General features: G+C 36.5%; 1 protein-coding gene across 3 annotated transcripts in view; it reads left to right on the top strand.

Moving 5' to 3' along the window:
* Positions 1–18,821, top strand: part of FSTL5 (follistatin like 5) — a 656,124-nt gene extending 637,303 nt beyond the window's left edge. For 2 of the 3 annotated variants that reach the window (XM_065877721.1, XM_065877719.1), the window contains one exon: positions 18,057–18,759. In XM_065877721.1, coding sequence (XP_065733793.1) covers positions 18,057–18,759 — 703 coding nt within the window. Of the gene's footprint in view, positions 1–18,056 lie in introns of all 3 variants that reach the window. The other variant, XM_065877718.1, reaches the window with a different exon arrangement.
* The last annotated feature ends 8,387 nt before the right edge of the window (positions 18,822–27,208 follow it).

Below are 27,208 nucleotides of genomic sequence, written 5' to 3'. Positions count from 1 at the left end.
CTGTTGAAAACTTGTCATATTCATGATATGGCTTATTGTAATCAGACATTATGTATCATTTATATGCATGTGTCTTACTTTGGGTCTTTTGAAAAAGCAGATACCAAGCGTTGTGCAAGAAATTTATATTAGGAGAAACTCCTGTGAGAACAAATGGGGAGGGAGCCAAGCAGGGCTGAGAAAGCTCTCTGACCGACCATGGTGCATGTCTGATCGTGACGCATGTATGATCATGACACATGTGTGATCATGGTGCATGTCTGTCCATGGTGCTTGTCTGACCATGGTGCATGTCTGACCATGGTGCATGTCCGTCCATGGTGCATGTCTGACCATGGTACATGTCTGTCCATGGTTCTTGTCTGACCATGGTGCATGTCTGATCGTGACGCATGTGCAATCATGACGCGTGTATGATCATGGTGCATGTCTGACCATGGTGCATGTCCGTCCATGGTGCTTGTCTGACCATGGTGCATGTCGGTCAGCCCATGGTACATGTCTGTCCATGGTGCATATCCGATCATGATGCATGGTTAATCATGATGCATGTCTGTCCATGGCGCTTGTCTGATCCTGATGCATGTCTCATTATGGTGCATGTCTGAGCCTGAGTGAAGAAGAATGGTCAGAAAGGAAGTTAGTTTGGGTGAAGCATCTTAGACTCACATAGAGTCTAAGGAAGATTTAGCAATGCCATTGGAAATCCTAGAGCCAAAACCCCCATTCAGATATGGCTCACATCAGTAGAAATGGGCCTGCTTTACTACTATGAGGACTGTACTCAGCCTTTGGCTCAGTGGTCCAGCCTGCGGACAACATGGTCATGTCACAAACACAGTTACAGAATGCAAAGCACAACAGCTGAGACCTTTGTTTGGTTAAGCTCCCCACAGGAGAAGAACTGATGATCTTATTGTCGTGTCTGATATAGCACGTAACATGTGCAAAATTTTAAAGTTAACTTCCACTATTGAACATTTATTGAACTTAGGAGTTTTCCAATTTCTAGCTAAACTATATATTGTATATTTATAATGTTTACATATTAGTGGTGCTTGGTTTTCTATAGTAATACATCATTTATATTTTAATCTCAACAATAGGTATAGACCATTAAATCACATTAAAAGCTATTGTCAGAATTTTGACATAGTTTATTCTTAGCACGATCTTTGGTAAAGAATGTTAAGTCTTTTCAAAAACCACTTTTTGTTGAATTCTGAGACAGTTGGCAAATATTTTACATGTCACTAATACCATTAGGTCGTCAGAGAAAGTATGGTTGTTTTACCCTTTTTCGTGATTAAAATAAAAATGTACCTTCTTCTATTAAAAGACTTGTGTCCTCAAGCTTGGAAAAGGAAGGGGGCATGTCATAGAGATGAACTTGGAATAATTCCTGTGCTAAAAATATCCACCTTCATACCTGCCTACAAGGTTCTGTCTTTTGTTTAAAACCCACATCAAATTGTGCCTGTTAGTTTTAAGGAATTTTTCCAGATTTTCCTGGACCATCCTCTAGCTGCATCTGTAATTCTCTGTCCATTTCCTAGAGTATCAAAACTGATTATTATTACAGACATTGCAGTATTAATCATACTGTATTTTATATGAGAGAATTTTGTTTATCCTTGCACTCTAGATATTAAGCTTCCTGAGGTAAGCTATTAGAATCTGTAAAACCATTCACTCAGTGCAGTACCTAACAGACAAAGGTTATTAAATATTATGTAAAGAAAATTAGTATGTATAGTTAATTCATTTTAGTAAGTTGAATCTCTGCATATAGTGAAGAATATGAAGATACATAAATGTTTATACGTTACACAACACAAATGACATTAAGCAAATATAGACTGAGATTCTAGCTAGAAGATGGTACGTTTTTTCTTTAAGTATTTTTTCCTGGCAATTTTTAATGGTTTGTAATCTTTAAATACTCCAAAACAGTTAACCTTTTTTTTTCCTCTATGTAGCAATTTAATTTTTTTTTAAATTATGGTTTTCTTCAGATACATGCCTATGAGTGGGATTGCTGGATCATATGGTAGCTCTATTTTTAGTCTTTTAAGGAACCTCCATACTGTTCTCCATAGTGGCTGCGCCAATTTACATTCTCACCAATAGTGTAGGAAGGTTTCCTTTCCTCCACAGCCTGTCCAGCATTTATTATTTGTAGATTTTTTGATGATGGCCATTCTGACCAGTGTGAGGTGATAGCTCATTGTAACTTTAATTTGCATTTCTCTTAGAATTAGCAATGTTGAGCATCTTTTCAAAACAGAAATAGACTGTTAGAAATAGAATAGACTGTTTGAAATAGAAATTTCTATTTCAAAATAGAAATAAACATAGAAAACAAACTTATAGCTACCAAAGGGGAAGGGAGGGTGTGGAGGGATAAATTAGGAGGGTGGGATTAACATATACACACTACGATATATAAAATAGATAAGCAAGGACCTACTGTATAGCACAGGGAACTCTCTGCTCAATATTTAGTAATAACCTATAAAGGAAAAGAATCTGAAAACGAATAGATACATATGTGTATGGCTGAATCACTTTGCTGTACACCGGAAACTAACACAACATTGTAGATCCAAGTATACTTCAGAAAAATGTAAATAGGTAAATAAAGTGCAGCCAAGGTGTTAAAAAAATATTTCCTACAGTAGTTTTAAGCTCTACTCATGACAGTCTCCTTCCGGAGAGAGGAACAGAATAGAACTTAAGAACATAGGATCCAGTCCAAGCTCTTCAGTAAGTGAACTGTGTGACTTCAGGTATATCCTTTCATCTCACTGGAGTTCAAGATCTTCATCTGTGAAATGAAGGGACTTACCCAGATCATCTCCAAAGTCCCTTCAGCTTCAAGGCAAACTCTCAGGTCTTAGGACTGACTCGGGCCAGAGCATCAGCTCTGGGCTTTTCTTCTCTTTAACGACTTGTGTGCCCTGTGGTCCTATAGAAGGACTACAAGATGTTAATCATTCTCTCAAAGGAGGCAAACATTCTTTGAAATAAGAACTTCCTCAGCAACGAATAGCTGTTAAAGTGCAGTACATAATCATCCAAACGCTTATGACATCTGTAACATCTCAGTTGGCCACATTACCAAGTAGAGACTTAACTACAAATAAACCATAAACTCAGCCTGTTTGGGTGACACTCAGGCGGAAGCTGATACACCCCATGATCATTGGATTTAGTATTTTTCATACCCTGGCATAGTTAATATCTAAATACGGAAAACTTGAACATTAATCAAGATAGCAACATTTTATGGTATAAAAATATTTTCTTTCCAAGGTATAGTTTCTCTCTAATATCAGTGTCTGCCTTTTAAAACTCTTGCAGCATCATATAACCTTTTCGTATTTTTAAACTTCTCAAAATTGCAGTTCGTTTGTGGATTGTTATCTGCAAAAACCCAAAGTAGTGTTCTGCCACTTCCTGGCCTAGCTTCCAATCTGTGCATTTAGAGACTGAATATTTACAAAATCTTAACTGCCTACTGAGTCCTAGAAAAAAAAAAAAAAAAGGGGAAAGCAGCAAGATTCCCTTTGTATAGGAAAATAAATATATAAAGAGATAGAACAAAATAAAAGCAATAATTTTTTTTTTAATTTAGAGAAGGTGGAAAAAAGAGGTATAAGCTTTTCTTTATATAAAGGAAAATGCAGGTCTTCTACAGACACTATTCAGTAAATATTCTCCCTCTTTCTCAAAAATAAAACCTTAAGAAGGGTGGACTGTTTCCCTTCAGGACTTTATATCATTCACTGTCATGTCCTATGTCCCCAGTAAAGAGTAAGTAAATAGTTTGAATAAATGAACAATCTATTTCCAATGACAAAATAATTATGTTAAAACTACTTTAAGGATTACTCTTACTACATGGATAATCTGGGCAATCTTTGAACCTTAGCAAAATCTTTGTTCCCTCTCCTACTTCCATCTGATGATAAACAATATAAAATACTAGAAAAGGTGAAGCCCTGTTTGCTGCCTTAGTTTACCTTCAGTTGACTTTGGTTCAGCTGCCATAAGTGAACCAGCTGTCTATGTGCAGGACTGAGGCATCATATCTGGAGAAGAGTGTATTTTCATCATGTGTCTGGTCAATGATCCCAATGATGAAATGCTCATTTCACCAATGTCTTAGTCTTGGCAAATTCAAGATAACGCTGAATAAAAAACATAGAAGAGAGAATGATTCCACTTCAACAACAGTAGATACAAAAATCCAAAAACATAGAGCCAATGAAAGCAACTGGGAAGATTATTCACATGATGAAAAGACTCAGTTAACTGTTTCTTTAGGTAGACAGCATTTCTGAGATAAAGCATGATCTATTTGACTAGAAATTATTCTTCACATGGTTTTTCACAGAATATTTTCCGGAAGTCCTTAATAAAGAATATAATACTTTATGTCATAGTGAACTCAAAGCTAAACTGTTTTCACTTATTTATCTTTTACTAGCCAAGACATGGTCTTGGAAGGAAATTTCCATGTGAGGAAAGTGGTGATTTGCCCCATAGGCCTTTGAAATCTGTTTCCTGTAAAGAAATGGAGTTTTGAGCCTCATCAATTTTTAAACGCAAAGGAAGTACTCAACATGCTGTAGTGAAAATAAATTATAGTCCCTCATTATTAATTCACAGGTCAGCTGTTCAAGCAAAATTGTTTCTGAGTTTATATTAAACTAAAAGGAGCATAAAAATTATTTCTTTCTTGTGGTCTTCATAAACAGATTTAACAGGTACTAGGTAATAAGTGCAATACAAACGCCTTACCAAGTAGGTAAGTGAAGCTGCGATGGGATTGTAATACACTGTAATGTGATTTCAGTCCACAGGTCCTTTCCAAGGCAGCACCATGGCTAAAAAGCTGTGCGTATGTAAGCTCATACTCTGTTCTCGAAGAAAGAAACTGGTTGCATTATAGTGTGACGTATTTTCAAAAAATTAAATAAACTCCTTAGGGCACTTTAGAGAATAGCATCTAGGCCTCCTGCAGGGAATGCTATACTCAGATTGCCTGCTTTTTTTTTTTTTTTTTTTTTTTAATACGGTCAGCTAGAGGAAATTGAGAGCAGGCAATACAGGCTGCCCTAAGGCCCAGTATAGAAGCTCAGGTTCCCTGAGCTATGCTGATACCTCCACAGGTTTGCTTAGCCTCGTTGGATTCCTAGCTTTACTTTCTTTGGAATAATTCCAAACCTAGCTTGTTTCCTGAATACTCTGGCAATATAACTAAGAAAATTGGTTCTGGACTCTTAAGAAGATCCTATTAACACAGAGGAAAATCTAGTTTTCCTGTTCAGAAATCTCATGAACGTCATTAATTAGAACAGCAATAACAGTAATAGTAGATAGTCTTTAGTATTCTGCCAGGCAGTCTACTGGGTACCTTATATACAACATTTAAAGTGTTCTCAATAGTCCTTCAAACAAGGAATTTATAGGCATTAATAGAGAATGAAAAATGGGAATTATATAATGCCAACCAAAGGACAGCCTGCTGGAACTGAGCAGAACCTCACCAAGCAGTTCTTGGATGAGATCACAGAATTCAGGACCAGGTTTCTAATTGCAAGGACTAGAGGTTAGGATCTGCAAGTACCCAGGGATGGTCAGAATCCCAGTAACCTTGATTCACTTTGTTATAAAGCAGAGACTAACACACCATTGTAAAGCAATTATACCCCAATAAAGATGTTAAAAAAAAAAAAAAAAAGAATCCCAGTAACTTACGCTGGCCCACTAGAATGCATAAAAGATTGAGGAAAAGAGTAGAATGTACAGTTATGGACAATGAGAATTTTAAGAGGTATTTGTGAAAAGATATTAATTGAAAAAAAATGAGAGAACAATCAAGCCAAGTATTTTAGGTAGAGGCAACTGTGAGCTCAGTTATTGATCAGAAATCCTTCTGGCATGTTTGAGGTACAGTCCACAGGCCACTGCAACTCTAGAGAGAGGAGACAGGTTTGGGGAAGAAGAGTCAATTACATTTTATTCTAAGTGCGATAGAAGCCATTAAAAGTTTTGATCAGGGCTTCCCTGGTTGCGCAGTGGTTGAGAGTCCGCCTGCCGATGCAGGGGACACGGGTTCGTGCCCCGGTCCGGGAAGATCCCACATGCCGCGGAGTGGCTGGGCCCGTGAGCCATGGCCGCTGAGCCTGCGCGTCCGGAGCCTGTGCTCCGCAACGGGAGAGTCCACAGCAGTGAGAGGCCCGCATACCGCAAAAAAAAAAAAAAAGAAAAGAAAAGAAATTAGTAATTCTATATATAGTAAAAAAAAAAATCAATCAGGAGATGTAATGGAAAAAAGAATTGATTAACATTAACAACTAAAAAGGTAAAATATCTATGTATACGTTCAAGAAGAGATGACTTTTTCATGATATAGCAATTAAAAATGAATCAAATAAATAGACATACAGTATTCCTTTTAAAAATGTTAAAATTCACTTAGTTAATGTATAAATTTAATAAATCCCCTGAAATATTAACATTTTTAAATTAGATAAGTTGATTCTAAAATGTAAGATAAAAATACTAATCATGTTTTAACTTGATAAACTGACTGCAAAGTTTATGGAACACCACACATAAAAAAAAGTAGCCAATAAATTTTGAGAAAAAATTGTGAAAGATTCATTTTCTTGGATATTTATACATATTTATAGGCTCAATAAATAAAATAGTGCAAAACTTATATGTGAAGAGAAACGCTCATGAAGTAAATAGAACATTCAGGCATAGACTAAATGCATGTCAGCCAACAAGCGGCATTCCAAATCAGTGGGAAGTGATGGCCTATTCGATAAATTGTGTACTAATAGATAGCTATGTCAAGAAAAACAACAACATTTGAACCATTACTGTATATAGTATATTGTTATAATAATGGTCTCCAATGAATAGTCTCCCAGTATCAATGGTTTTGGGTAATCCCCTCAAACGTTGACCCTAGGCTTGGCTATATCATTTCTTAATGTCAGTGGGACCTAAGCAAACATGAGGCAAGCAGAGAGTTGACTATTTAGAGCTTCCCTTCTTAGAACGCCACAGTCACCTTGCGAGGAAGTCTTGTATAGCATCCTCGAGGATAGAAAACCACACTGAAAGAGGGAGGCCAACCCATCCCAGTTTTCCTCGCTGAGCTCAGCCACCAACCAACCCAGCAGTTGAATGAAGCCACACTGAGTATATGGAGTAAGTAAAATATTGTGGCTCATACTTCAGCTTCCTGGGAATGACTCTAAAGCAGTAAATATACTACAGACAGCTATGGCGACGTATCTTTCAAATGTAGTGTTGAAAGAGGAAAACTAAGACACAACGTGAGATATATGCCATATCATCATCATTTATATAAATAAAAATGCAAAAACAAAACAAAACTCTCCCCTTTCCCTCTTTCCCTTACTCTTACATACCCAAGAACACACACACAGGATAATTTTTTTTAATACTAAGTCCAAATAAATTTCAGAACATATATTATAATCCCTTAACCTGTCAAGCAATAATTATTCACGCAGCTTTAGTCTTGTCTGAAGAAAATGTAAACATAATGGGAAAATAATAATACAGCTACTAGTATTAATCATGTTTGTAACTTTTACTACATAGAAATCTCAGTTCCATTAATTTAACAAAACACTATGGACCAAGTGGCTTAAATGACAAAAATTTATTTCTTACTCTTCTAGAGGCTGGGAAGTCCTGACGGTCATAGTGAGGACCCTCTTCCTAGTTTGCAGACTGTCATCTTCTTGCTGTGTCCTCCCATGGCAGGGAGAGAGATCACCTTTCTAAGAAGTGTCTCCTCTTATAAGGGCACTAATCCCATTCACAAGGGCTCTATCCATGACCTAATTTCCTCCTAAAGGCTTGACTTCCAACTAGCATCGCATTGGGGATTAGGGCTTTGACATATGAATTGGGGGGGGAGGGCACATTTCAGTCATAGCATTCCACTCCTACATCCTCAAAATTAATGTCCTCCTCAAGTGCAAAATGCACTCATTCCTACCAATAGCCCCCAAAGTCTGAACTCATTCTAGCATTTAAAGTGTAAAGTCCAGAGACTCATCTAAATATCACCTAAATTAGATTTGGTGGAGACTCAGGGTATGGTTCATACTGATGCAAAATTCCCCTCTTGTTGTGAACCTGTGAAATCAAACAAGTTATGTGCTTCCAAAATACAGTGGTGGGACAGGCACAGAATAGACACTTCATTCCAAAAGGGAGTACAAAGAGAGAAGGGAGTGGTGGTGATGAGTCCCAAGCAACTCTAAAGTGCAGCGTGGCAAACTCCATGAGATTCTGAAGTCTCAAGAATATACCCTTTGGCTAGGTGCTGTGGCTTCCAGACCCACTGGAGTGGCAGTTCTGCCCCCTGCAGCTCTGCAGAGCTCTGGGTGGTCCTGTTCCTGAAGCTCTGGGCGGTGTCTCACATCTTTTCAGTCCTAGGATGTGGCCCTGATAATCCTTGAATCACCTCTGGAGCCATTCACCCTTTGCCTTGAAGAATAATGCATGTCCACAGCTGAATAGCTGTATGGTCTCATCCTTTAAAATTCGAGAAGTCAGGCAATCTCCCTTTCTCCATCCCATCTCCATCTCCTTTAGTTCAAACTGGCCGTGTTCTTCCTGGTGACTGATTCGTTCTGTGGTTCCACCCACGCTAATCTCCTTATCAAATGGTCAGTCTTCCACACACTTAATGTTCTCTTCTGAACATGCATTCTCATTTTTTGTATTATGGACACAGAAAACTCTCCACATCTTTATGTTCTGGCTCCTTTTTGCTTAATGATTCCTTCTTCAATTCATCTCTCTTCTCATATTTTTATTATAAACAGTGATGAGGAACCAAGCCACTCCATTAGAACTTTGCTTACGAATCTCCTCAGCTGAACATCTAAAATTTCATCATTCCCACGTTCTGTCTTCCATAAGACACTAGAACACTAACAGAACTTAACCGAGTTCTTTGCATATAACAGAAGTCACCTTTCCTCTGGTTTCCAATAATACTTCCTCAGTACCACCTGAGACTTCATCAGAATGGCTTCTACCATTCATATTTCCACATTCTGCTCATGATTTCTGGTGTATTCTTTAAGAAGACAGAGACTTTCTCTCCTTTTTTATTTCTGGGGCTTCATGAGGCTTGCCTTTAGCATTCCCTCCATGGCGATATTGGCTATTTCTCACATGTACACCAAAACTATCCCAGCCTCTACCCATCGCTCAGCTCCACAGTTGCTTCCACACTTACAGCAGCATCCCTACTTGTGGTACCAAGGTCTGTCTTAGTCAGTTCATGCTGTTTTAACAAAATACCAGAGCCTGGGTGGCTCAAACAACAGAAATGTATTTGTCATAGTTCTAGATGCTGGGAAGTCAGAGACCAGGGTGTCAGCATAACGAGGTTCTGGTGAGGACCCTCTTCTTGGTTTGCAGACTGCCATCTTCTTGTTGTGTGCTTACATGGCAGAGACAGCGAGAGAGATTGTCTGTCTCATGTCTCTTCTTATAAGACGACTAATCTCATTCATGGAGGCTCCTCCCTCATGACCTAATTCTTCCCAAAGTCTCCTCCAAATACCATCACATGGGGAATTAGGGCTTCAACATATGAATTTGGAGGGAGGTGAAGGATATGGGGCACACACATTCAGTACACAGGAGTTATTAAAAATATTTTACTAGTAACTGGAGGTTAGAGACATTTTCTACAACTTTACCAGAAGAAAATGTTATGCAAAGAAGAAATCATTTCAGGAAGAAAAATCAAGAATTTTTCCTTTGCCCAACTTGCACAGTTACGCATTTTTTCCTTATCGATTGTCAAATGATCTCAATTAGAAAAACTAGCTGTGTATGTTACAATCCTCACTCCAGGCAGCTGCATGCATTCACTAGACTTGAGACTCTCAGATTCCTCAGCCAAGGAAATCTGTGCTGCTATTTGGCAAAACCTTTACCCTCCTCCACCTTGCTCTGTCCCAGGGGTCTGGCCAATGAGAAACCTGGCTGGAGGTTGCATGCAGAAGGTGGGACCAGAGTGTATTATCCCCACTACCCACCCCCCAGCACCTTGTCTGCTGATTTCTAGGAAACCAGAAGTTTCTTAAAATGGAAAGTCCCAGATCCTTACAAGACATACCTCTCTCCACCTAACTCCTTCCTTCCAGGACACAGCAGTGACAACAGCCTTACTGTTGCTCTCCATACATTACTGCACTATTACTTGTAGTCAATTTGCATTGCTTTGTAAACAGTCTCTTTGATTTATTCTAATTAGAATTTGCACTTTTCCTTCTGGGATCCAGACTGAAATGAGCTCTCTCTTCCACTGAAAGCCTAGCATAACAAAAGTTAGTAGCTGTAGCAAATTAGTAGCTGTAACCCATCTTTTCTTTGCAGAGTTTCCCCAAATACTCTTTGCAAGTCAAGGGACATAATTATAAGCACCCACTACTTGACATAATTACCTTAAGGATTGGAACCATTTATTTACTCTCCATTTCCTTCCTAAGGTTTTATGAAGTGTACTGCACACAGTAGGCTGTGAATTATTACTGAATGTGATCACATAGCCTCTAGAACCCAAATCATGCCTAACCTGGTTCCTCAGGGAACCAGCTTTTCACTTCCTTTTCTCTCTTACAGGTACACAATTTGGGTAATATTTCTTGATTGATTAATAAGATTCTAATTTGTTCATGTCTTTGTTTTATCTCCCTTTTCTCTTCCCACCTCTGTGCTCACAAATTATCTCTCACTCTTCTAATTACTAACTCCATTTCTGTTATATCACCTCTGATCCATTTACCAACTCTTACGTGAAACACATCCTCTTCAGAAGAACAGGTAAGGTCAGGGAAGCTGCTATTTTCAGATTTTTCAGGTTGTTTTCCAAAAAAAAGGGAGAGCCACCAGTCTTTTAAAATGCCATCTTAATGCATAGTTGTCATGTTTTTCCTTAAGCTGTTAAGCTCTTCAGAAAAAAGTGGAGGGCTTTGGTGTTTGAAGTACGGTCTGTAGTCCATGTGGTATGCACAGAATTCTTAATAAATCTGTTTTTTTTCTGCATGCCCTGGTTACTCACTAGAAGTGATAGAACTTTAGACACTATATTAATTCTGTCAAGCGATTAGACATCATGAATATAATAAAATTAAGTTATGTATTTATGTCTCAGTTTTTCCTAGAAGAATCAAACTCCCTACACAACAGAACAATAAGATACCAGAGAAGGAAGGCAGTAGGGGATTTAGGGATCAGTAATACATTCTACTTCATTTTTTAAGAAAAAAAATTAAAAATGAAAGTAGGGAAGAAGTAATGTAGCTAAAATCTTTAATACAGAATTCGCACAATATACTTATACAAGTCAGGAAGGAGGGCATCCTGGTGTTCATTTCAGCTTTTCAACCTGTGTGTTGAAAACAGAAAACTTAAAAGTATTATCATTTCTCAAACACATCTAAGCATTAGGCCAATTCAGAAACCGTCCTTGCTCTTGTTATAAATCTTTACTAAATGTGTCAATTCCACTTCTTCTGTGTTTCACCTCTTTCGAATGTGAATGTGACCACTCTTTAGGAACAGGTGTATTTTACTGAGCTGTTTATGTGAAATTCAGATAAAAACTAAATCCTCTGGTACTTGAGTAGGAACAGCATTCAGTCTTTTATTACAGAGGTCAGTCTGGGATAATAGGAAACAACTAAATATAAAGGAATCCATAAACTAGTGAATGAGGACTCATGTCAGCTTTATGGTTTGTGTCGATGAAAACTCTGTGCTAGCTGCTAACACACTGGGGGATATTTCAAGAGCACATTGTGTGTGTGGGTCTAGATATTAATTGCGAGGAGAGGAGATTATCATTTTAGTTTCTTATCTGTTAAGCATTTCTTACCTTCCAGTTGGAAAAACAGGATACTTATCATCCAGTTAGGAAAACAAAGTCTTAATAATCCTGCTTGTCACTTTTTATGAAGCACTAATTATTTACTTGATCCTATGTTTTGGATTTAGATTTTCACAAGTAAAATCTCACTACAACAAATTCCTATGGCTGTTCAAATTTTCTTGTTCTGAGATTTTATTTCAAGGAATATGCTTTCTACAATTGAGACATCAGAAAAGTTTGGGGAAATTCTTTTATTTAGATGTGGATTGCAGCATTTTTTTTTTTTTTTTTTTTTTTTTTTTTTACTAATAAGGCATAATGTCTGGCAAAACCAATACTCAAATACACCCAATCTCCACTTACTGCTTTCCATTTGTATCCATTGATATACATGGAAAGACTAGTTTTAAAATCTGGGGAGGTGCAGATGACAGAGTTTGAGGAAAGAGATTATAGAGGAATGGAGAGGGAGCTTCAGAAACATTTCCCAGGGAGAAACCATAATTCAAAAAGACACATGCACCCCAATGTTCACTGCAGCACTATTTACAATAGCCAGGACATGGAAGCAACATAAATGTCCATCAACAGAGGAATGGATAAAGAAGATGTGGTACATTTATACAATGGAATATTACTCAGCCATAAAAAAGAACAAAATAATACCATTTGCAGCAACATGGATGGACCTAGAGATTGTCATACTGAGTGAAGTTAAGTCAGACAGAGAAAGACAAATATCATATGATATCGCTTATATGTGGAATCTAAAAAAAAAGGGTACAAATGAACTTATTTACAAAACAGAAATAAAGGCACAGATGTAAAAAATAAATTTATGGTCAGGGAGGAAAGCAGGGGAGGGATAAACTGGGAGATTGGGATTAATATATACACACTACTATATAAAAAATAAAAAACTAATAAGGACCCACTGTATAGCACAGGGGACTCTACTCAATACTCTGTAATGGTCTATATGGGAAAAGAATCAGAAAAAAGGAACGGATATACGTATATGTATAACTGATTCAGTTTGCTGTGCACCTGAAACTAACACAGCACTGTAAATCAACTATACTCCAATAAAAATTAAAGAAAAAAAAAAAAACAAAGAAACACTTCCTAGCTTGTAAGGACTGGTCCTTAGTGGTTAAGTATTAGAAGTCAGCTTTAATGAGAACTGTCCAGGTGGGGATCTGTGAGGACTCTGGGGAGAGGCAGCCCTATATTATGATTCAGGAGATAAAATCGTTGTTTTTCTGCAAATCTTTGGGCATCTTTCACTCTAAGCTTTGGGGTATCACTACTCTTGGCACTGACCATGGCAAATTAATACAGGTCATTAATTACAATTATGAGATTCCTTCAGTAGCATCTCAGGTCATGGATTTGAAAGCAGGACAGGAGCAGAATATCATCGCAGGTGCTGTGGGGTGAGTGACTTAAAAGCTGCTTTGTGAGATTCTATTTGGGGGCTGTCTAGTGAAAGATATGGGGAAGTCATTCATTACTCAAATGCAAGAACTGTAGCCTGGTCTTGTGGGACGTGGAGGTCATGGCACAGTTAATCTTTATTAGGCTTCATGATGTTTCAGTCATGTTTCTCTCTAAGTATCTGTTCTTTTCCCCCTCTCTGCCAAATCACTTCCCTTGCAACGCTCCTGAATTGCCATGACACACTCTGACTGCACCTCTCCATGTCCTTAGAGATCCAGGTCCTAAAGTCAGCCACAAAATTTTCTGTTACTTTTAGTGAAAGTCCTTGAGTAAGACAGGTATCGATTCCAAATCCCATCATTTGTGCAGAGTGCAAAGTCACCCAGTACTCCATGGCCACCTGCTCCACACCCTCCCTAGGAACTGAAACAGCATCTCTAAGAGATGATGGAGTGAGCTCGGCTGCCCATGTTCCTAACATGAGCAATTTGGTGATTGGGCAAGGTGCGCACTGGACACAGATCCTGTTGACACAAGCGAAGCAAGAATAAAAAGGTGAATCTCTATTATCAAAGTGACCGCTGTTGGGCTTCCCTGGTGGCACAGTGGTTGAGAATCCGCCTGCCAATGCAGGGAACATGGGTTCGAGCCCTGGTCTGGGAAGATCCCACATGCCGCGGAGCAACTAGGCCCGTGAGCCACAACTACTGAGCCTGCGCATCTGGAGCCTGTGCTCCGCAACAAGAGAGGCCGCGATAGTGAGGGGCCTGCGCACCGCGATGAAGAGTGGCCCCCGCTTGCCACAACTAGAGAAAGCCCTCGCACAGAAACAAAGACCCAACACAGTCAATAATTAATTAATTAATTTAAAAAAAAAGTGACCGCTGTTGAATTCACAAATGCATAAATCTCATCACATTTGGGTAATACCATATGCTTATTTTTTAACATTGTGGGAATACTGGCTATACAAAAAAATTAATCATTTGTTTTTGTTTTTCCATCCATGGATTATAATAGTCTGTTGTCCCATAGGAAATATTATATTTGATACATAATGGGAAAATGATGCTACTTAACATATAAAGCATGGACATGTTCTACTTGTTGAGTATATACTGTTTTACTGGTAATAAACACGCATTTATTCTCATTCTCAAAACAAGGTACTTTTATCCTCTTCATGCCGATGGGGAAACTGAAACTCATGGAAGTCAAGGACTTTATATGAGGTCACATATCTATTATATTGAAAAACTGGGTCATGAAACTAAGTCAGCTCAGATTGAAAACACTTACTTCATCCAAACAAGTTCTCTGAATGTGAATCACCTCATGACCTCACTTTAAAGCATAAAAACAGTAATTAAAGTTGAATCTTTTTATAAAATTTATAATGAACTAGATTGATTAAACACTCAGAAAAAGAAAATAATTTGGTAAAGAAAAGAAGGCTCTCACTCGCCTCACCAAATCTGGCAACAAATCCACACAATGACGTGCGGAGAGGTTACAATTTCCTAGTTACTTTATTTCCCAAATACACGAAGTCATTTCAAGAATAAGTTTTAACTCTCTCATTTCTCATAGTCTGCAACTTCCTACACACATTCTGACAAATATTAGACAAACTATGTTAGGCCTAGTACTATGCAGGATTTTATTATACTAAGCAGGCATGAAAGTTGAGAGCCTAGCATAGTAAATATTAATCACAGACTAATGAACAGTGGGAGACTTCAGAATATCAATCTGTACTGGGGGAAATTTTGAATTAGAGACACCACTTCCTACCAATAAATCAGTAGTGAAAAATTGAAGGCTTTCTCAATGCATCTGTTTATGTAGCTAGATCTCTAGTCCTAAAGGAGCATACAGTATGGATGCCAAAGGGATGTAATTTTATCACCCCACATGGGGCTTTTGCATTTTTAACAGAACCATTTTTAAAAATTGTATTTACCTCCAAAAGAGGCTGGATTGTATCACAGGAAACTTGAGTGCATTCTTCAGTATCGGAGTTAAACTAGTTCATGAGTGGTTAGAGCTTGTCTCCTTCTTCCTCTTTAGCATTCAAACACCATTGTCTAAAGGGAGCAGAAGACCCCAGGTTAAGAGGAGAATTGAAATGCCAAGACTTGACTGGTTTATGGCTTTTATTAAATGTGCAAATTACTGCTTTTGCCTCTGAGCACTTATACCATATATAACAAAAAAAAAGTATCTTCCATCATAATTAACAATTCCATTAATGACATCAGACACAATGATACATCTCCACACTTACATGTCCTTAATGACTGTCAATGAATGGAAGTACATCCTTTCCAGTAGCCCAAGTTCATTATTTATTAAGACAAGTATGAGAGTGGGTAGTGATAATTAGGATTTTATGATATTTTTGATGCCGATAATACAAAAGTAATGAGACTCAGTTTTCAGTTTGAGGACTTTTGTTTGTTTGTTTGCTTATTCTTTAACATTCAGGTAGTATTTAAAACCTGCACTAGGTATTCATATTTTAATGGGAGCATTTAGAAGTGATTGTTAACAATATAAAGGTCTCTTCATACCATTGTAATCAGGACTGAAATTGTATCCTGAATAGGTATAGTATGAGCTTTGTTTACTGAAAGGACACAAGCACAGTTATTATTAGGGACACAAGAAAAAATAAAGATCCCGTAAGTCAACCAGAAATGGTGCATGTCATTTTGAAATACAATAGAAATATTACTTTCAAACTGATTATTTTATTCCATTTCAAATATATATATATATATATATATATATACATAAAGTAATAGCTACTAAGTAGTAGTATTACAGAATACTATAATTAAGCATTAATCACTAACAGTTTTTCAATTCACTCAAAATTTCTACTCATTGAAAGCAGGGCGAGTTATGTTCACCTCCAATATATTCCCAGTTCTTTGGGTTTAGTGGTTGTTCAGTAAATATTTAAGATATCTTTTTAAAGGAGTAGATATACATGGTAGCTTTTCTTTTGTGTAGAAGAATTTGTACTCTCTCCAGTGACAGCAGTCTCTTCACAAATGTTCAAATATATCTAAAGTTATGATATAGTTTCCTAAGTCTATGTAATGCAATAACATAGAAGCAGTTACAGTCTTATGTCTATTTTAGTAAAATATTTGTGCTTATGTACTTAATGCCTTACATAATACAAGACTGATTCTTTGCAAACAGTCACATTTTTTCTAGGATATTAAAGGTCTGTGTTTATATTTTGAGTTTTCCATGTGATTATATTTAGAATTTTAAGGATTATTACACTGAATGCACCATATTTCTGTATTATGTGTGGAAATGGTAACTTTGTTTACAAAAATTAAACTTTAAGAATTAGTATACTGAAAATGAATTGTACAGGTGACAATAATAAAAATGGCTCTCTTTATAGAGTTTGTTTTGTTTTGCTTTGTTTTAATACTCACAGTAAAGTCATCTTAATTTTTTTCATTTAGGAGTACAGTCAATGTAACATAACAATACTTTTCTGATCTTTATTTTTAAGGAATTTCTGGAAATATTAGGAGGTGTTTTAATCAATATGATTAACAAAAACAAAATAAAAGTCCTTTACAATTCTGTTGTCCAATATGCATTTTGGTTATAATTGTGTATAGTAGTTTCTATCTCATTTTATCTTATTTAACCTACTTATTTTTGCTAGGAAGCCACTGATGTTATAGGTCAGTGTTTCAAAATGTATTTATACCCTGCAAACAAACAAAAAAACACACAAAATATATTTACCCTTGTCACAGAGACTTTTGATAATTTACAGCTAGCATTCAGGACCAAAAGCACTGAATTAATCAAAGAGGTCACCAAAACATATTTTAAAATATATTTATTTTTTGATTGAATTTAATAGAAAAATGCCATAAATCTCCAAAGTTCATCATTGTTCAATATAAAATAACCGATACAATGCAGGTATATCATTAAAAATTATAGTATTTGCTTGGCAAGGATGAAAATTTTAACTTGTATTTGAAATTTATAATAAAATAAATGTTAAAAGCGTAAAGGTAGTTAATCAAGATGATCCTAAAAGGTAATAAATAGAAGGATAATAGTTTTATACCCCTCCCGAAAAACATCTACATCTATTAGGGTAGAGAGGCAGCTTAAAATGAGAAAAATATGGATAATTATCTAAGGAGTGATGATTGTCAGATTTATTTGAAGGTCATAAACAATGTAAGAAGGAAATGAAGTGAGTGAAAGCGATATATATTCAAGGCTTTTATTCTTGCTGGCTTTCTAGCAGTTAACAAAGTTGATTCAATATCAGTAGGTTTAGAGACGTGCAAAATAATGTTGACTTTTTGGCCCTCTAGAGTAAAAATAAAATGTGTTGTTCCAATTAACTAGATATATCACTTTTAATTATTTTGCTCTCTACAGCATGAGCTATAACTGTTTGGCTGTAATGAAAGGATGACCTAGAGGAAAGAGGAGGACCGCGAGCTTTAAAGTTGATTCTAACACGATTGGGCCACCAGTTGCTGCATGGCCTGACAATTAATGCCTGGGCTGTGATGGCCCTTTCCACCTGCCCACAGCGCATTCTCTTCTGGTAACCACCCCGGAGCTTCCTGTCTAACTTTGGTTTTCATCTTTGCAGGTTTGGATTTATTCTTCATAAAGATGAAGCTGTACTACAAAAAATTGATCTTGAAACCATGTCATACGTCAAGACCATTAACTTGAAGGACTATAAGTGTGTCCCTCAGTCGCTGGCGTATACACACTTGGGAGGATATTATTTTATTGGCTGTAAACCCAACAGCACGGGGGCGGTTCCCCCACAGCTCTTGGTGGACAGTGTAACTGACTTGGTCATTGGGTTCAACAGTGATGTGACAGGCACTCCGTATGTCTCTCCAGACGGACACTATCTTGTCAGCATCAGTGACGTGAAAGGTCTTGTGAGGGTCCAGTACATCACCATCAGAGGAGAAATACAAGAGGCTTTTGATATTCACACAAACCTGCACATATCTGACCTGGCCTTTCAGCCGTCCTTTACGGAAGCCCATCAGTACAACATCTACGGTAGTTCAAGCACACAGACTGATGTGCTCTTTGTGGAGCTCGCCTCTGGGAAGGTTAAGATGATAAAGAGTCTTAAGGAACCACTCAAGGCAGAGGAATGGCCTTGGAACCGGAAGAACAGGCAAATCCAGGACAGTGGCTTGTTTGGTCAATATCTGATGACACCTTCCCAGGACTCTCTCTTTATACTAGATGGACGACTCAATAAGTTAAACTGTGAGATCACTGAAGTTAAGCAAGGAAATACAGTCGTCTGGGTTGGAGATGCCTAGGAGCCCATTAAACAGTCGTTAAGTGAAGAGCCTTCCAGCGCTCTGCACCTAATCCATGGTTTCAGCTTACAACTTACACTGCCTAACTTGCCAGGTTTGTATCCTAGGCAAACATAAGCTACTTGGGTGGCCCAAATAAAACAGACTTTTTTTTTTGGCAGAGAAATACACAATTAGTAATATTGGTGGATCAGAAATATTTAACACGATATTTAATGAGAAGCTATCATACATCAATTGCAAGAATCGGATCTATAGTTATGTTTTAAGCTCATAAAATAGGAATTTAAATACTTACAAATAACTGCAGGGAATTTGAAATGATTTTAAGCATCATTTCATTTTGAGGGTGATTTATCTATTTTTTTCTCTGTCCTTTTGGTATGCTTACACCAGAAATAAAAGGCGTCACGGAACCTTAAAATTCTTTATTCAAAATATTCTGTCCCATCCACTGTTTATAATCTTTTGTGCCTTGAAGGGAATGTCACAAGAAGAAAAGGAAGGCTAAAAGCTGCATACTGACCGCCTACATCACTGTAAATTTCTTGTCATTAAAAGAGAAAAGTTGAATATCTCTTGGAACAAACCCAGTCTTCAGTCATTTGTCTAACCCTCAATGAAATGTCGTTTGAAGGCATAAGTTGGCCTAAGGTTGTACACAGGTGACAGACTCTGACACTCACTGTATAATCTGCAGCATGCTCTGGAAAATGGGGAGGAAAAGAGGAAACTAATTATGGTGAAATGGTTGCAATGTATTCTCAACTCCTTTTGGTTTCAGTCACTAGAGTGTATTATATTTTTAATGCAAGTTTGTCTGGGATGTCAACTGCTTACAAATGTCTATTATTAGTGGAATAGATTTTTTCTTTTCATGTAGTCCAGTGTTGCATCAGCAGGAACTTCCATTTCTAAAACAGAAGCATTATTTGTGTCTGCTTAGAGTAAACCACGTATCGGGAAATTAATAACAGGAAGAAAAAACTGGCTAGAGAACTGATGAGTATTAGTGGTTTAGGAGAATTAGTAACAGAAATTGGGAATTAGGGGATAGCACCACAGTGGTGAGGAAAGATGTACTTCTCCATTGCCTTTGCTATTTAAATATAACCCATCACAGGACTTCATTCCTTTATAACTTTCCTAAATGACTATTGTTTAACTCCTACATAATCCTTAAACAACTCTCTCACTATGTCCCGTAGTTGGAAACCTGACTAATCCTCTTATTTGAGACACTGCATAGAAGTAAAAATTATTGCTTTCCTTTTTCAAGGCAAAGAAAAGCCTGGTAGAAGTGGATTAAAACTAGTGAGTTGGTTTATTAAAATAAGCGGATAATTATCCAGGCTTAAAGTAATAGCTTACATGTTTGGAGAATCTTTTTACTTATTTTTGTTTTATTGTTGCTGAAAATGCTAATGAGCTGTTGAAATGACCTCCATTTCCTGAAGGTAATCCAATGAGGTCTTTTTTAAATACAAATTTTACTCAAGTTTAAATTGTGTAAAACTGCTTAGAAACCTGAGATTTTATAGTGTGTGATATCTTATGTGTATATAGCATCCTGAACTGTGTGATACAGTAGATTACTTCTTAGCTTAAGGAAGCATTATGGGAGGTAGATTTAATAAACAACAGAAATCAGCTTATGTTTCTACTTATCTGTTTTCCTTTCTAGCAATTTTCTCCTTTGTGATCATGAACCACATAAAGTGTCTGTGACCTAATGATTTAATGTTAAGTCTGCCTCATATATCCTTCTTTGGTAGCTTACACCATGTGGATGCTCTGTCTGTAGACATTGCTTGATAAAAGGAGAATAAACTTCTTACATTTTAACTCTTGAGAGTTCAGTCAGTGTTTTAATGTAAATGCCCATGTTCTGTTTTGTTTTCCTCCCTGTACTTCAAACATAGTCTGCTGTTCTGCATTATTTTTAAAGTGGTGGGGTGGAGTAGAGGGCAGGTAAAGTGAGACCAATCAAGGAATGACCATTTAGCTTTATTATATCAATTCTAAGTTGCTCTGTGCCTTCATATTCATGTGTAAAGCAAGATATTTATTCTTTTAAGGTGTCTATGTCTTTAGAATCCCTTCTTGTATATTAAAGAAATGAATATCAGAATGGAACATAAAAGTAGACTCAAATCCTTTACTTTCAACATCCTTAATGCTTTCAACCACACAAATACTGAGCCCTCTTTTTTAACAATGAAATATTCAAAATATTGACATTTGTGATTCTTTTAAGAAAGAAGGAAATGCAATAATATAATATTTTCTAAAGTAGGTAATTCTTTCTTCAACAGAATAAGAGCTGGCCGACAGGGCATCAGCATTACTCTATACACGTCTTGATAAAAGTGTGTTGAAAATAATCTCATCAATAATGTGGGCATGTGTAAAAACAACGTTAAGAAAAGCCAAGATAAAAATGATAAGGTCATCGCTCTGAAAAGAAGCTATAACATCAAAGAGTAGATTTTTAATAGGCAAGAGAAAATAGTGAAGTGATAGCAAAAAAAAATAATATGATTTTCTTGCAAATTATCTGGTGATAATTTTGTGATAGCAATGAAGGGCATGAAGTAAGAAAAGGTGTGAAATCAAGAACAGAAATAGGATGTGGAGAGGTCCTTGAGCACAACTGACTAGAAAAAGTGAATATTTATGTAAAGAAGGTGATATCCATAACTCAAGAAAAATGGGTTATGATCAGATTTTGGAGGGAGGGAAGTGAAGAATGGAGCGAATTTAAAGAGTTTAGACTTCATCCAGACAGTAGGAACTCAGCAATAATTTTTAAATATAACAGTGAAAACAACACTTTCAGCATTCATTATTTTCTAATGGAATGAAGATTTGACTGAAGGGAAATTAGAGAAAGAGGTATCATTTGGGAGGCTACTGCAAAAAAATGTAAGTTTGTGATCTTTAATATATGACAATTAAATTGAAAGTATATATTACAAGACAGGGCGTGTTCAGGAACCAGACTTGAGATGGCAACTGAGTAAGTGTGTATGATAAAAAGAAACAAATCAACAGGTCTCAAATAGGACATCAGTGGTAAAAATAAGAAAGTCATGAAAGAGAAGCAGATTTGGGTGTAAGAAGGAGGATTTAGATAAAAGACAAATAATGCTGGACATGGGATATATTTCCAGAGTAGTGTCATCATGTTTATGTAGCAAACCAATACAATTTTCAGGCATTATTCCACCTCCTGTTTAATGATATAAAAGTAAAGTAGAAGCACTTTTTAAAAAGTGCAATTTTAGAACGTTATCACCTTTAAGACTCCCACACAAAAGTTCTTCACAGGGTTTTCTTTTAAAAAATAAGTGAACTTGACTGGATTTTACATTAAGTATTTTAGATTTTACATGATGAAACGATACGTTTAATCATATCTGACAGCTTGTCATATTATGTAAATTTTAAAAGTGTGAAAACATTAAGAACAATATGGCTATCATGAAAATTAATACAACTCTAAAATAGGATGAAAATGTACACCCCAACGTTACAACCTTACGAACTCACAAGGGGCCACTTCTAATGTCACTGGTCCATACATCTACCATTTAGCGGTTCCTGTGTGAATGGGTAAAGAGAAAAAAAGCAGCATCTTATCAAAAGCCTATTTTCACTTTTCTTCCAAACACACTCTAATATCATTTATCTCTCCTTGGAATCTTCATGCACAGAAATATGTTCTGAAAATCATGCTATAGAAATTCACGATTGTAGACTTGAGTCACGGTAACCTTCCCCATCCTCTGAGAAGACTAAATCTTAACATATGAGCATGATTTGTTAGTCTGTAATTTTTTTTTTTTTTTTTTTTTTTTTTTTTTTTTTTGTGGTACGCGGGCCTCTCACTCTTGTGGCCTCTCCCGTTGCGGAGCACAGGCTCCGGACGCGCAGGCTCAGCGGCCATGGCTCACGGGCCCAGCCGCTCCGCGGCACGTGGGATCCTCCCGGACCAGGGCACGAACCCGTGTCCCCTGCATCGGCAGGCGGACTCTCAACCACTGCGCCACTAGGGAAGCCCTGTTAGTCTGTATTTAATAAATGATATAGTCCTATTAGTAAATAGATAAGCACACAGCTTTTTCAGCAATATTCATCAACAAAATATTCCTGCCTCTGTGGAATATAATGGGCACTGCACAGCTCTTTTACAGTAATGTGCAACTAACCATGGGTGAGTTAGAAACGATTTCACCATTTTTCTTTTATACGAGAGTACAGTAATGATAAAATGCTCAATGTTTTGAGACTTGTGTTCAAGTCCATAACTAAATTTTGCATGTGGTAGAGTTTGGCTGAAACCGAGAAAGAGCAGACTGAAATACCAAGTGTATCTTTTAATGTTTGATAAATATTTCGAAGACTCTCTCTATAGCACATTTTCCACTTTTAAAAGAAGATTCAGAATTGTCTCAATGTCAAAAGAATATACGGTCAATTCAATTGGAAATATGTTCGTTTTATTCATGTGTATAAATTATTTTTGCATTTCCATGAAAAAGTACACTGTTCCTTTGCACCTGGCTCTATATACTTCTTCAGTGCTACAAAGTCCAAGTGAAAAATCCCATGATAATCAAGAAAGGGACTCTACACACATGAAAATATAGAGATATCACAAATGGATAATCATTGAATTACTCCACTATGCCTCTGCTTATCCACCTACCTTCAAACCAGTTTTGCTTCTAATTCAAGGTTCTGTACTTTGTTCAGAACTATTACCAAAGCATAGCAGACACTCCACAACTGATCTGGGGAATAAAGTAGTATTCATGACTTTCTTTAGGTCATTACACATCATTTTGATACATTAATTGCCCTTTAGGGAAATAATTATTATAAGTTGAGCAAAAGTAAATGTATCAATTAGATTAAGGATATTAACATACAGTATGTTAATTTTGTAGTTTTAAAATTTTTATTGTTGACAGAAATATTACATGATTTCATTTTGTCTATATTGGAGCAAATGTACCATACATCATGCAGGTTTACATAGCAGCAGTTAAACATCACACAGGGGTGTGTGTGTGTGTGTGTGTGTGTGTGTGTGTGTATCTCAATTTGGGCATATGCAAAAATGGACGCATCTGGGATGGAGAATTAAATCTTAATATTCAAACATACCTCAGTACTTTTAAATTTCTCTTAAATCTAGGACAAGATTGATTTAAGTAAAATGTTTTATATATAAGATTTTAGTGTAAGTTTGTGGAATGATTGTAGAGCACAGAATCTCCATCTTCTACACACCTATATACATGTGTTCTTTATAATGAACCAAAATGAGGACATAATTTCAAAGTATTTATGCAACACCTACTAATTAGCATCCATGTGTATAAAGTACGAACTACAGAGAAGTAAGAAAATAAAAGAAAGAGAAAGAGTAGTGTGTCTTGATTCTGGAGACTCTATTAGATGGAGTAAATAAAGATATGTAAACATGTATAGCAATACTAAGTACCACTTAGCAATGTAATACTAAGATCTAATGAATGTATACATATGTACACATATGCATATAAATACATGTATTTATACATGCAAAAATTGGCTCTAATATTTTCTCACAATTACTAGTACATTTTAAAAACAGTTACAGACACAAACTTAATAAAGCAAAATAATATAGAGAGCATTCTCAGTTCACTGAAAATAAACAGAAATAATTTTTCAACTACTTAAGAAATTATAAATATGTAAATAAACAAGCAAGCATATACATTATACAACTATTCACAAACAGCACTTTAAAAAGGAATCAAATTGAGAGGTGCAGAACCTGTGGATTCTGTTTATAAAAATGAAAATGAAAACAACATACTTCAAAAATAATGTGATGCTTCTGACATTTCTTAGAAGAAACCTTCAAAGAAAGTTACTCCCACTCTAATAAAGAGAAAAAGCTGGAAAATTGCCAACATCATAATTTCACCTGAGCATAGCATAGAGCTGGGGGTGCAAGGTCAACTGGTAAACTAATTTCTAATGAGGAATAAGGAATTATTTAGCCCTTGGCACGGCACGGGAGAAAGAGGTGGCCTACATGAAAAGCAGGTGAAACGAAATCAGCTAAAAGTTTAACAAATTCTTACAGGCTATGTGGAGGGCACCTTATCAGTTTGGAATGGCTGGGGTGAAGGGGGCGAGGCTCAGACACAGGAGGAGTTCCCACACTCAGAATCCTTTAAGCACATAAGATGAAAGGCCAGCAGGAAATCGGAGACACCTACCCTGGTGCTGTGTGTAACGTGACCATCTGCTGTGGAGAGGAAGCCTTGTCCCCTTGCTGACGCTCTTGTACCCTAGGAAGCCAAACATTAAGCTGCTAAGGCAGGGCAGCTATCTGTCTCACCCCCGGAACAGGCAAGGACCCAATGTTTCAGGAGGAGTAAAAGCAGACCTTCTGTCTCTGAGGGAGGAGTAGCAAGCACCCAGCCTCAAGGAGAGAAGAAAGGATGCTCTGGTGCTGGGGGAGGGGCAGGAAACCTGGTCCCGTGGACCGTGTAAAGAAGAACTGTATGCCACTTACACTACTTAAAGGGACACTTTTTGTATTAAACTCTCATTTGTCTGATATTAGTAGAGCTGCTCCAGACTTCTTATTGTTGCTTTTGGAATAAATATCTTTTTCACCCTTTTATTTTATATTTGTATCTTTCAATTTGAAATGTTTCCTTTTAACAGTATATATTTGGATTTTTTGAGTCCAGTCTGACGTATTCTGATTAGATTATTTAATCCATTTACCTTAAATGTATTATTACTATCATAGGAATTACCTCTTCCTTTTTCTTTTTTTTAATAGGTCTCATGTCTTTTCTGTTCCCCTATTCTTCTTTACCGCTTACTTTTGAATTGGGTGACTATTTTCTAGGGTAACATTTCAATTCCTTTAACGATCTTTTCACTCTTTAGAAAATCGTTTTTGTAATTGTTGCTTTAGGGCTTACTAGGTACATCTTATTAAAACAACTTCAGATTTATACTAACTTAATTCTAGTGAGATACAGAAATGTTACTCCCATAAAGCTCTAATCACTCTTCCCTCATTTTGTACTACTTTTTGTTATTTACTTTATGTAAATGTATGTCTTTTAAATAAACAGAAAAGGAAGAACGATTATATATTTTTTCTGGTCCCCTTTGTTGGTTCCTGTGTAGCAGAGTTACCATGTTACCATTTCCTTATTCCAGTTCAGCTTTGCTCCTATTCACCTCCTTTGTGCTTTTATTGTCAAATATATTGCATAAGCATGTGTGACAGATCCTACAATACATTATATATAATGTGTATATATAACACATGTGTATATATACTTTTCAATAAATAATTTATATGTCAGTTAAAAGAAGACAGGAGAAGATATAGGCATTTATAATATCTTTTTTAATTGCATAATTGTCCATACTGGTGCTCTATATGTGTGTGAGTGTGTGTGTGTGTGTGTGTGTGTGTGTGTAGATCCAAATTACTGTCTGTTGTAACTTGATTTCAGCCTCAAGAAATTTGTTTAGCATTCTTGTAGGTAGGTCTGCTATCAAGAACTTCTCTCAATTTTTGTTTATTTTAGAATGTCTTTATTTCACCTTTATTTTTGAAAGAATGTTTTGCCAGGTATAAGATTCTTGAGAGAAAGTGTTTTTTTTCTTTTAGCAATTTGAACATGTCATCCCACTAACTTCCAGCCTTCATTTTTCCTGATGAGAAATCTGCTGTAATTCTTAATGAGATTCTCATGTGTGTGACATGTTATTCTCTTGCTGCTTTCAAAATTGACTATTTTTTGTCTTTCAGTATTTTTACTATGACATGCCTGGGTTTAGATCTCTTTTTATTTAAGCAACTTGGTCATTATAGAACTTCTTTGATGTGTAGATTATTGCTTTTATTACATTTGCATGTGTTCAGCTATTATCATTTTAAATAACATTTTCCCTCTTCCTCTGCCATGCTCATTTTGTATATATTGGTATGATTAATAGTGTCATATCCTTCTCTGAATCTTCATGCAATCTTTTTATTCTCTTTAGCTCTTTTCTTTGAATGGCATATTCTTTATCCATTTGTCTTCAAGTTGGTTGAGTCTTTCTTCCATCAGTTCAAATCTAATGTTGAACCACTCTAGCAAATTTTTATTTTCTTTTATTATAATTCTCAACTCCAGGATTTTTATTTGTTTATTTTCAATCAATTCTAGTTTTTAATTTATATTCTGTATTTGACAAAATATTGTCATCATAACTTCCTTTACTCGTCAAGAATCATTTCCATTCTTTCTTTGACCGTATTTATAGTGGCTGCTTTGAAGACTTGCCTATTAAATGCAATTACTGGACCATCTACTGAGCAGTTTCTGGTGTCTGCTTTTTTCCTTTTGTATGAGACACACTTTCTCGG

Source organism: Phocoena phocoena, chromosome 5 (genome assembly GCF_963924675.1).
Source record: "Phocoena phocoena chromosome 5, mPhoPho1.1, whole genome shotgun sequence".
In the NCBI taxonomy this organism is placed as follows: domain Eukaryota; kingdom Metazoa; phylum Chordata; class Mammalia; order Artiodactyla; family Phocoenidae; genus Phocoena; species Phocoena phocoena.
This window is presented reverse-complemented; position numbering and strand designations above follow the sequence as displayed.